This window comes from Aythya marila, assembly GCF_965140915.1.
Source record: "Aythya marila genome assembly, chromosome: 15".
NCBI classification, from domain to species: domain Eukaryota; kingdom Metazoa; phylum Chordata; class Aves; order Anseriformes; family Anatidae; genus Aythya; species Aythya marila.
The window spans coordinates 12,776,295-12,786,639 of NC_139056.1; the positions used below are offsets into that span (position 1 = coordinate 12,776,295).

General features: G+C 47.7%; 3 protein-coding genes across 6 annotated transcripts in view; 1 reads left to right on the forward strand and 2 right to left on the reverse strand.

Annotated features, from left to right (window-relative positions):
- The window catches only part of MAD1L1 (mitotic arrest deficient 1 like 1), a 348,897-nt gene extending 346,883 nt beyond the window's left edge, over positions 1-2,014 (reverse strand). The window contains exons 1-2 of one of the 3 annotated variants that reach the window (XM_082772513.1): positions 1,973-2,014; positions 471-624 (exon numbers count right to left, since the gene is read on the reverse strand). In XM_082772513.1, coding sequence (XP_082628639.1) covers positions 471-620 — 150 coding nt within the window. In that variant the 5' untranslated portion in view covers positions 621-624; positions 1,973-2,014. Of the gene's footprint in view, positions 1-470; positions 625-716; positions 737-993; positions 1,014-1,972 lie in introns of those variants that run through there. The other 2 variants (XM_082772514.1, XM_082772515.1) reach the window with 2 other exon arrangements.
- Positions 2,015-2,890: 876 nt separating this feature from the next.
- MRM2 (mitochondrial rRNA methyltransferase 2) lies at positions 2,891-5,619 on the reverse strand. Its single transcript, XM_082772147.1, has 3 exons — positions 5,406-5,619; positions 4,355-4,644; positions 2,891-3,662 (listed from the first exon to the last, which is right to left on the reverse strand). The coding sequence occupies exons 1-3, from the start codon at positions 5,423-5,425 to the stop codon at positions 3,238-3,240; spliced, it is 735 nt and encodes a 244-aa protein (XP_082628273.1). The 5' UTR covers positions 5,426-5,619; the 3' UTR covers positions 2,891-3,237.
- Positions 5,620-5,626: 7 nt separating this feature from the next.
- Positions 5,627-10,236, forward strand: NUDT1 (nudix hydrolase 1). Of its 2 annotated transcripts, none has more exons than XM_082772148.1 (4): positions 5,627-5,768; positions 6,134-6,306; positions 9,210-9,355; positions 9,574-10,229. In XM_082772148.1, the coding sequence occupies exons 2-4, from the start codon at positions 6,155-6,157 to the stop codon at positions 9,744-9,746; spliced, it is 471 nt and encodes a 156-aa protein (XP_082628274.1). In that variant the 5' UTR covers positions 5,627-5,768; positions 6,134-6,154; the 3' UTR covers positions 9,747-10,229. The 2 variants fall into 2 exon arrangements, with proteins under 2 accessions (XP_082628274.1, XP_082628275.1); XM_082772149.1 differs by having other exon boundaries at positions 5,700-5,768; positions 6,131-6,306; positions 9,574-10,236.
- Positions 10,237-10,345: the final 109 nt, after the last annotated feature.

Consider the following 10,345-nt stretch of genomic DNA (forward strand, 5'->3'; position numbering starts at 1 on the left):
ACAGTACACACCATTAACAGCACTGCGATAATGTTGTTATCTCCTACCCTATACTATTCAGCTGATAACTGCACATTGTTTTACAAACTACAAGGAAACTATCATCACATTTGTGGTCCTTGTCTTTTCACACATATTTTATTTTGCAATAAGAAAACAAGCTACAGTTTATTTTTCCAAACTGGTATGCAGACATAATTGCTGGGAAAAAAAATCAAAGGACCCCCCTTTTTTTTTTTTTTTTTTTTTTTTACAGGGCAGAAATATGTACAAGTCTGACGTTTCAAAGAGAAATTAAAGATTCTAGGATATTCACAAAAACAAACTTCTGTTCCTGAGCATGCATGAGCAGCAATTTTAGGAAGAATGGTCAGATCTCAATGAAACCAACTCTGATGCTTAAAACCTGAAGGAGTATACAACCGTGCTGAAGCAATACTGCAGGCACCAGCAAACTAAGGACACCTCACCTGCACCCTCTGCTGGTACTGCATCTGCAAGGAGTTCTGAGACGATCCTGGTGTAGCCTGCCCAGACATCCCCTCTATACGCTGTGAAATGAAGTTGTTGAAGGATCTCAGGGTGGAGATGACAGTGGTGTTATCGTCCAAGTTCTCCATGGCTCTGGAAACACACAGAAAGTTGTCAGCAAAAAAAATAAAAGAAAATACATTGCTGCCCTGAAGTATCACTAAATGCAAGATATTCTGATTTACCGTGTTCAGAACCCAATCCGCTGGTCACTGCTGGGACCAACTCGAACCAGAAACTAATATCCAACTAAGGCTGAAGTTGTAGACCTCCAAGATGAGAAACCGATGCAAAACAGTTTGTTCTGCCCCTAACGGTATACACAAAAGAGCTTACTTTCATTTAAATAAGCTTCCCCCTGAATCTCTGCCCGTTAACAACAGTATAAAAGCTGTCTTAAGTTGCGCAGAACTGAATTCTCTCTTCTTTTCTCGTGAAGGTAGATTTGGTAATATGAGTTACCATTGCAGGACAAGAAGGTCTGCAGCACGTAACACAAACAGGACTCGTTACTCTTCTTCCAAACATCTTAAGGGCAGGAAGAGAACTAATTCCAAGCGAACAGCAGGCTCCACCATGTACGCAACCTGGTTCTGGTTTCCAAAAAGCACTTTGGTACCTAACTGGCAGCAAGTCTTCCCCATTTCACACATCACTTCTGTCAGTAAATCCTCGTTCTCATATAAATATTTGCCATTCCTCCTTCAGATTTGGAGTAACACTGAAAGACCAAAGATAAATCAAGCACGGAGGCCGAAGATGCTGGGGAGGTTTCCTCAGGAGGCTCTAAGTGAACCCCTGCAGGCACCTGAAGCCCCTCAAAGCCCAGAAGGTTCTGGGCCCCAAAGCTGTGCCCCAGGACCAGGCTCAGGGCTGATTTTCAGGCTCAGGTGCTCCTGAGAGCAACACAGTGGTTACTCGTTGGGTTCCTATCAGCACGGAGATGTGGTGTAACAGGAGCACATTAGGGACAAATCAGCCCAAACCCCAAATAAAATGTTTATTTGAAGCGAGCACAGCACAGAGACACGAGGCCACCGCCAACAGGTGACCGGCTTCCAGCAGACCCGCTCTGAAAACACTCAGGAAAAAAACAAGAAAAGCAGCAATAAAACCAGAACTCTCATCCCCTCGCTGCACAACACCTCTTTTACTTCATTTGATTTTATTTCCACAGCCCAGCGCCCCACAGCAGAGCACCCGCGGACAGGGGGGCATCTCGGGGGCTGCCCCCCACGAAGCCCCGAGGCGGCCGAGGGGCAGCGGGGCCCCGCCATGAGCCCCCCGCCCCCCCCCACAGCGCCGTGAGGGGGGCCCCGAGCGCGGCCGGACGCGGCCGAACCCAGCCGAGCCCGGCCGAACCCAGCCGAACGCGGCCGAGTCCACCCGAGCCCGGCCGAGCGCAGCCGAACGCGCGCCCCCCCCCCCACCCGCCACTCACCGCCGCCTGCCCCGCTTGGATCTCCCTCCTCGCCCGGCCGCCGCGATCTCACGGGAACTCGGCGCCAGCTCTCGCGAGGCCAGCGGCCCGCGCCGCCGTACTGACGGGACGAGGCGCGCAGCCTGAGGCGCTACCGTAACGCCAGCCGCGGCGACCCGAAAAAAAAAAGCTCTAAACGCAGATTTTCACGAGTTTTTCCCAATTGCACGTTTGATTAACGTTACTTATTAATATTATTAGCATAACTAAGCCGTTCAAAGCGGTCTGTTTATAAAGAGAAAGATCTGGAAGCCTACAAACAGGCAGTGCTACCATCCCCTCATGACCCACACCACAGATAAAAGCGCTGTTTAATTAAGAAGTTGTCACTGCCAGGTAGACAGTGGCTAAGTTTATTTTTGCAAACAGAATTCAGTGATTCAAGCACAATCCTATCAGTAATTGCGCCTGTCTGGGATTCAAGAAAATCCTGTCACTTTACCTAATGAACACCGCTGGGCAGCTATAAAACGTTACTGAAAACACGGGGAAATTTATCTTCTCGGCTATGAGACCCTGCCCTGCTGTCACTTACTGGATTTAGGAGCACAGTGAGGCAGCAATTTCTAAATATAACCCTCGTCTTCAGCAAACGCAGCAAAGCCACCCAGCTGAACAGCCCACAGCCAGCGCCACACATCGGGAATGCCTGCATTAGGGATCCTACATGCCAACACAGTCTGACATGCACGAGAATGCTGCCTGTTATTGCGTGTGCTAATAAATTTCATCAGCTTTTAAGAAAGATGAAGAGGAAATAAATTGACTCAACCTCCCCCTTGCCATTCCCTCTCCTCCTGACAACCACCTTTATGGTTAGTCTCCAATACGACAGCGTTAGTACTGCAATGATTTTCAAGCACACATTAAAAATCGTATAATCACTGTTTTATTTTCATTTCCATTGTTCCAGCCCCAGAGGTTGCCTTTCAGATTGTTCCTCCCTGTTGCCAACCCTTTTCTCCGCAGGTGAGAAGCAAGATTGGACGTCTCTGCATGTGTAATTAGAGGATAAGCTCAGTGGGGCACCTCCCTGGTTTTCTTTCTCTATTTGAAAAGCACGATGTACTTCCTGAGGATTGTGGCAGATTTTCCCAGGTTGTTCTCAACAACGTAACAGCCCAAGCTGGGGTTCTTAATGCTGGGATTTTTCTTTCAACACCTGCCAAATTCAGATTTCCCATCAGTGTCTGATCACCTGTTTGATAATCTGCATTTCTCCGCTTTCATTTCCCTTTGTACAGTCTTGCCAAGAAATAAGATTCAGAAGAGTCCTTCCGGCTGGCCTGAGGCTTTAAAGTTTTCACCTCCCGGAACTGCTCCTTCAGTCTGTTTTGAAGAACACGGGACTCGTGTCCATCCCAGAACTTACACAGCAGCGTTCCTTTAGGCTTTAAAATACTTTGTGCCAGATTCACAAGGCCTAAACATAAACTGATCAACTTCTGATGGTCCAGGTCTTTAATGCCTGTTGCATTAGGTGCCATGTCGCTCAAGATAGCGTCCACCTTCCCTGCAGGAAGCAGGCTCTGGATTGCCCTCAGCGTGTTTGGGTCTGTAATGTCAGCCTCTGGTAGGAAGACAGCTCCTTCCAGCGGGGAAATCCGCATGAGGTCAACTCCAAGGACAAAGCCAGTGGGGGCAGAAGGATCTAGATGACAAGAATGAATGACACACTGAATCCTTATTAAAATGGTTGAAAACAACTTTCAGATACATGAGCTCCACAATATTTGATAAACAAAAACTTATTTCCTGCCACAAATGATTTTCCTCTCCTTCCACAACCAGCCGGCTACATGCATCATGATGAATGGTCTGCTCTCAGCTAATCCATTTATAACTTTAAACATGAGTTATTTTGGATAAGCAAGGGATACTTTATTGTGTTTTTTTCTATTTTTTTTCCACAGATGTCAATCTAAATCCCAGACAATAGTACAGATGATCATACTTTGCATTATAAACATTAATGGCTTAAAACACGCAAACCTTACGTTGCTACCATTTTTCAAGAAGGGAGATAAAAATTCAGAAAAGCCACATAACCTATTGGAAGCCACAAGAATTTCCAAACTGGATGAGGGCTCTTCTCCCCATCACAGTTAATTAGAAGACTTATTTACATCTATAGTAACACCTCATGGTAAATTCTTACTTCACAAAGATAACTTCTGCAGACCACATGAAGATTTACTGTTCTTTACCATGACACCGGCACACACCTTCACACTTCTATCTGTGACTCTGGTGTTTGCCCACTCCACCACCTCACAGCTGAGTTTCCTCACACACTCCAAGGCGAGTATAACCCCATCTTGACTGCCAAAAACATGCACTTACCGGTACCTAAGGCGTTGACCCTCTCTACAGCAACCTGACTCCAAGCACCTGGTGCTGCCCCACAGTCTAGAACGGAGAGTCCTGGTCGGAGAATATGGAACTTGTCATCGATCTCCAGTAACTTGAAGGCACTCCGACAACGGTAGTTCTGCTGTTTCGTTGCTCTGACAAAGGGATCCTTCAAATGCCGCTCCAGCCACCAGTTCTCTGTTGCAGTTTTCTTCTTTAGGAACCCCACCGTGGTGTGCAGACACCTGCAGTGCAGATGAAGGCTCGCCAAACGCTGACAGCTGCCCAAGAAGAAAGGTGACAATCAATTAGTGCATGGTTACTAAAGCCTTCTGAAACACATACTCATTAGTTCTTATATTGACTACAGTTCTTCCTATTTATCACCAAGCTCACTAAAACCCTCAACATTTTGGGTATACTTGGCATCTTCATTTACCTGCTCCAAATACAATGAGAAGAGCCACAGTTTGGATCAAGACCTCACTGGTTCTCTCTGAACACAGAGGAAAAAGAGGATCCCATCCCTAAAGGGTGCTTCAGTTCTGCTCAGGCATTTGTGTCCAAGACCTGTGGCCACCTGATGCTTTGAACAAGTTAATCGGCCATCCCATGGGGTCGGCAACCTCCATGCAAGCAGGGGCCTTTGTGGGAGCCGGGGTACGACTTCACCAACCCACACTCCCCACAAGCCCTGAGGGATGTTTTAGGGGAATGAGGGGTGCCTGAGCATCTAAGGGCTACTTTCCCTTTCCATGACAGCCTTTCAAAGCCAAGCACCCACCATCTTAAGGCGAAGGGGAGCTGTGGTGATTACACAAGCAGCCCAACAGAACCACAGCACATCCCACAGGGCTCACGGAGCCCAACCCCTGGCTCCACACAGCACCACGCCAGAATCAGCCCATGTGTCTGAGCGCCCTGACCTAACTCTCAGTGCTCTGACCACGTCCCTGAGGAGCCTGCCCCAGCGCCCGGCACCTCTGGGTGCAGACCCTGACACCCAGCCCGCCCCTGCCCTGTCCCAGCCCCGTGCCTCCACCTCGCAACGCCCGCCCTCATCCCGCACACGCCGCTGGACGCCGGCCGGCCGGGGGCACGTTCCACCTTCACAACCTCCCCTGCTGCATTTCCAGTGACGAAAACCCAAGGCGCCGAGCCAAACCCTGCACCTCCCGGGGCAGAGGAGGGTCGGCACCCCCACAGCGGGGCCAGCCCCTGCGCCTCGCCTCAGCCACACCGCCCCCGGACCCTCCCCTCAGCGCCGCGACATGGCGGCCGCCGGGCCCCGGCCCTGCCCGCTCCGGGGCGGTGCCGAGGGCGGTGCTGGAGCCTCAGCGGCGCGGGAAGAGCGGAGCCGAGGTTGTGGCGAGCGGGACATCGCCATTGGGAGCCCATCGGAGAGGTCCGGAGGGGATCTGGGTGTAGGGGAAGTCGGGGGTTGGGGTAGGGACGCTGAGGGGACGAGGGGTTGGGGACGGAGGGGTGCGGGGACAAAGGGGGTGAGGAGGAGGTGTGGGGGCGAGTTTTTGGGGAAGTGGAAGGGTTGGGGAGGGGGTGTTTGGGGAAGTGAAAGTTTTTAGGGGGGTGTTGGGAGGGTGAGGGACCAAAGGTTAACGGGGAATGCTACAGAGTAGTGTTTGGGGCAGCGCGGGGGGCCCTGGGGTTTGGGAAGGGGAACTGGGTGGTGGGGGGCTGCCTACAGGGTCTGGGCTTCAAGTCCCGGCCTCTCCTCTGAGAGGTGCTCAGTCTCAGCACTCTCCTCAGCAGACCCTGCCTCGCACAGGAGCCATGTCTACGCGCAACCTCTTCACCCTCGTCCTGGTGGTGCAACCATCTCGCATCCTCCTGGGCATGAAGAAACGCGGGTTCGGAGCCGGGCTCTGGAACGGTTTTGGGGGAAAGGTGCAGACAGGAGAGAGCATCGAGGAGGCTGCTCACAGGTGAGACCCAGCCCTGGGAGAGAGGGATGTGAGGGTGTCGGGGTTGAAGGCATTTGGCTGCTTTTGGTGGGGTTGCTGTGGCTCAGCTGATCCGTAATGCCCTTGTCATCAGCCAGGGCAATCACGAACTACCTCTGAGCAGAAAATAAAACACTCCACAGGAGATGTACAAAGGAACGGGATGGCTCCCCGTTGGCCATCACCTGTAAATCTCTTAACTTCCAGTCTGTGTGTAACTGGAAGTTACTGAACATTCTCCCTCCCATCCATCCTATGGACTCTACCTAAACTGAGACTTAGTCTGCAAGCCGAGGCTCTGTTCATAAAGGTGCTTAGTTTATTTTTGACTATACAGCAGAATTACAATTTATAGTAGCGTAATGCTTATGTTTTAAAGATGCTATATAGATGCTAAATTCCAGTAGCATTTTTCGTGCCATGTGAAAACGTAGTGACAAAATATTAGAAACTTAATTTGGAGATGCCTCATGAACAGCACGGTGAAAATTTATTGCTTAACTGCATAGAGGCATTTTAAACGCCTAATGTTGAGTTAGGGAATTGAATTCCATTGTTCCTGAGATATGGCACCATTTCTGAAGCTATTAGCAGTGGTTCATTGCAGGACTTTCTTCTGTTTAGTCATTGTAATGAAGAAATAGATCAGTCGAATCACTGAACTCTTCCAAAAATTATGTTGCACCTTGTTCTTCACATGAATGTCATAGATAAAAAGCCACACTTTGCCACCTCCTCACTCTCTGATGCATGGCCAAGCTTACCTCGCACCTGCAGGAAGTTTAATGTCAGTGTGCTCCACAGATACCAACAGCTTTTGCTTGAAACATTCTCTTCAGCTGTGCCAGCACAACTGCTTGGGTTCTGTGGTGAGCTAATCAAGGGGGCAGAAGAGGCCTTCGTGCAGATACGTGCTCAGCAGAGCACTAGGTTAATGTACCTGATGCTTACATTGTGACTTTTCATAGAATTTGTCATTTCTGTGTGGAGGGTGGGAGATCAGTCCCATTACTTAAAGCAGATCTTTGTTCATTCACATTGCTGCCACATACGATGTAAAATGATCTGATTAATTTATTGACTGACTTCCTACATGCCTGTTTATCTGTGCTAACTTGGAGTTAGAAACTGGAACTTTAACCCGTACAACGCGCTACGTGGTAAAAGTGCCAGTGATCTCAGTGCAACGTGCCACAGTACAAACAGCGCCTGCCAGCATGGACTGTGGCATGGTCCAATCTGCAGCCCTCTCCTCACAGCTCGAGTTTATTGCAGAATTACACGGCCGATTCCCATCAAAGTCAGCTGAAGAGGAAACAGATTCCAGAGCCAGGCCTGGCTGGGTGCACAGCTCTCATTGCCGGCTGGGAACTACACAAACGTTGTGCTGCCAGGCGCAGGGGGAAGCTTGGGTGCAGCTCAAGTAAAACTTCTTTGTACAGGCTCTGCTCCTTATCACAATTTGAGGTATTAGGCTGCAGTTCCCCGTGTGTCTCAGGTTGCCCAAATTGTTAAATATGAAGCTGAAACATGAACGTTACATTAATCCTGTAAGAATTCTGTACTCCACTGGGTATAGCACGTTCCAAGTACCTGGGCACCCACAGCTCTTCAGCGTCCCATCCTGTAAGGGGAACATTTAGCCAGTTCATTATTTCCAGTTTGCTACCTCTAACTTTTCCATTTACTATCTACAGAGCCAAACAGCTCACAGATAAATAGCTTAGAAAATCACAGTAATGTTGTGCTCATTGTTCAATTATTGCAGTCCATAAAATTAGGCTTTTAGCTTTCTTGCTGGAAAACTACCTCTATTCTAGGCATGGTTTCCCAGGAAGATCAACTAAAACTAGTTAAGGTATTAGACTAGAATATAATTTTGATGGATAGAATCCAAGAAATTAATGCTAAAGACAGCTGGAGCCTTTAAGATAACTTCCATTATCTTGTGAATTGTTAAGTCACTGCCAAACACACAACTAGATTAATTATTAACCTTAACTGAAGTAGCGTTGCAAAGTATTCCTTATTTTTGTACACTAGAATAATCATGACTAACATAAAGCTACGCTTTCTTAAAGGCAAGTTTTGTTTTTAAAAGGAAAAGCCCTGAACGCGTAGCATAAACAGCAAATAATTTGATGTGCTTCAAGTAGCCACACGCGGTGATGCACTGAAAGCAGCTGTTCAGCAAGTCTCTCAGAGTGCCCTTAGAAGTCTTGCCTTGTAGCCTCTCTCTTACGCTAAGTGTATTTCCAAGGAGCAGAAATGGAAATTTTATACAATTGCTTTGTGTTTCTATATGGCATCTGACTGGGAGATGCTATTCCTGATGTGCCATGTGCAAATAACGTTACATAGTGCGTGTTAGTACTTGGGCTTCATTTTGCCTCAGAAGTAGCTGAGTTTGTGGCAAGCACAGATGTTCTAATAGTGCTTACTTGTGTCCCCACAGTTCTAAAAGCCTTAGCTTGTAGGCTAAGCCTTCTGCTTGTCTAAATAAAGCCTATTTCAGAGTTTTTAAGCCACATCCAGCTACAGTCTTAGCACATACGAGTTAGCCCTTTTTTTAACAGATCTTGGGAAAGATCAGCCCATGGCAAGGGGTGTAAATTACACAAATCTGTTTTTGTGAATCTAACCCCTCTGACACAGATTACTTCCTACCAGCATCTGGAGCCTCGTAGTCACTCATAAGCCAGTCTGACACTGCCCCACTCTGGTACTAGTCTTAATATCGTAACGTAAGCCAGAACTCTGCTTTGCTGCAGGTACAGTTTTCACCTTTAATTCACTTTGGGTGTTTTGAATGTGCATGTAAAGGCAGTAACTGCTTTTTTGTTCTCCCACTGCTTGTTTTGATGTCAAGTCTATTTCACATACAGGGAACTCAAGGAAGAGAGCGGACTGACGGTGGATACCTTGCAGAAGATGGGCCAGATCACATTTGAATTTGTAGGCAGCCCTGAACTCCTGGAAGTTCACGTCTTCCGGGCAGATCATTTTAACGGCGAGCCAAAAGAAAGTGATGGTAGGTGCTACCTCTCCTCTAGTGGAGGAGAAGCATGGGCATTCTCCTTTGAGACAGTATTGCTCATAAATAAATGCAGAAGTATTCACACAGAATTTCTTTTGAGAAGGGAGGCAGCCGGGCTGTAAACAGAAGCTGTTTGTTTGACAGACATTCAAAACTCCAGGCAGCAAAAAAAGCAAGACACAATTTCATGCCAAGTTGTTTTCTCCCACCAGAAATGCGGCCTCAGTGGTTTCAGCTGGATGAGGTGCCATTCAGTCAGATGTGGCCAGATGATACCTATTGGTTTCCCCTGCTGCTTCAGAAAAAGAAGTTTCGTGGCTACTTTAAGTTCCAAGGACAAGACACTATCCTGGAGCACACCCTGGAAGAAGTGGAGGAAATTTAAGAAGAAAACAGACGCATTCATCCCACACGATGCCTACAGTGAGCTAGAACGCCATGAGTACTTACAGGGGTCTCCTTTCTCAGCTCCCCAGCAGAGATTTATCTGCCGGGTCACTGGGAAGTAAAGAAAGTAAGGGCATTTCTTAAAGCAGATATAGATGTAAGGAGACTTTCCATGCTGTGAAGTCCCTGGCTGTAGTATGGTTTAGTGGTTACTTGATGACAACTCTGAAGAACGTGCAGTTAACCCTTGTTTCTCAGGTGGTTAATGTGGTAGGCTTTTCCATCATGGCTGTAACTCTTTTTTAAAAGATTAAAAATATTTTTCAGTAAAATAATTTGTTTTCCTATTATGAACATCTGGCTAATTTCTAGACTGTTTAAGGGCCTTTCAGGAATTGGCTTCCTTTCACAGAAACTCTTAAGTGGACTGTTTCTCAGACTAAGCAGAATCTGTCAAGTATATTCTCTGTGCCTGTTCCTAAATAGTTCCCAATGTAGCATTAGTTCATGGGAGAAGGTAACATTTTATCAGTGCTGTGAAAACCCTTTGAAAAGTTTAGGTAGTGATCCTTTCAGGATTCCCCTGCTGAAGACAGC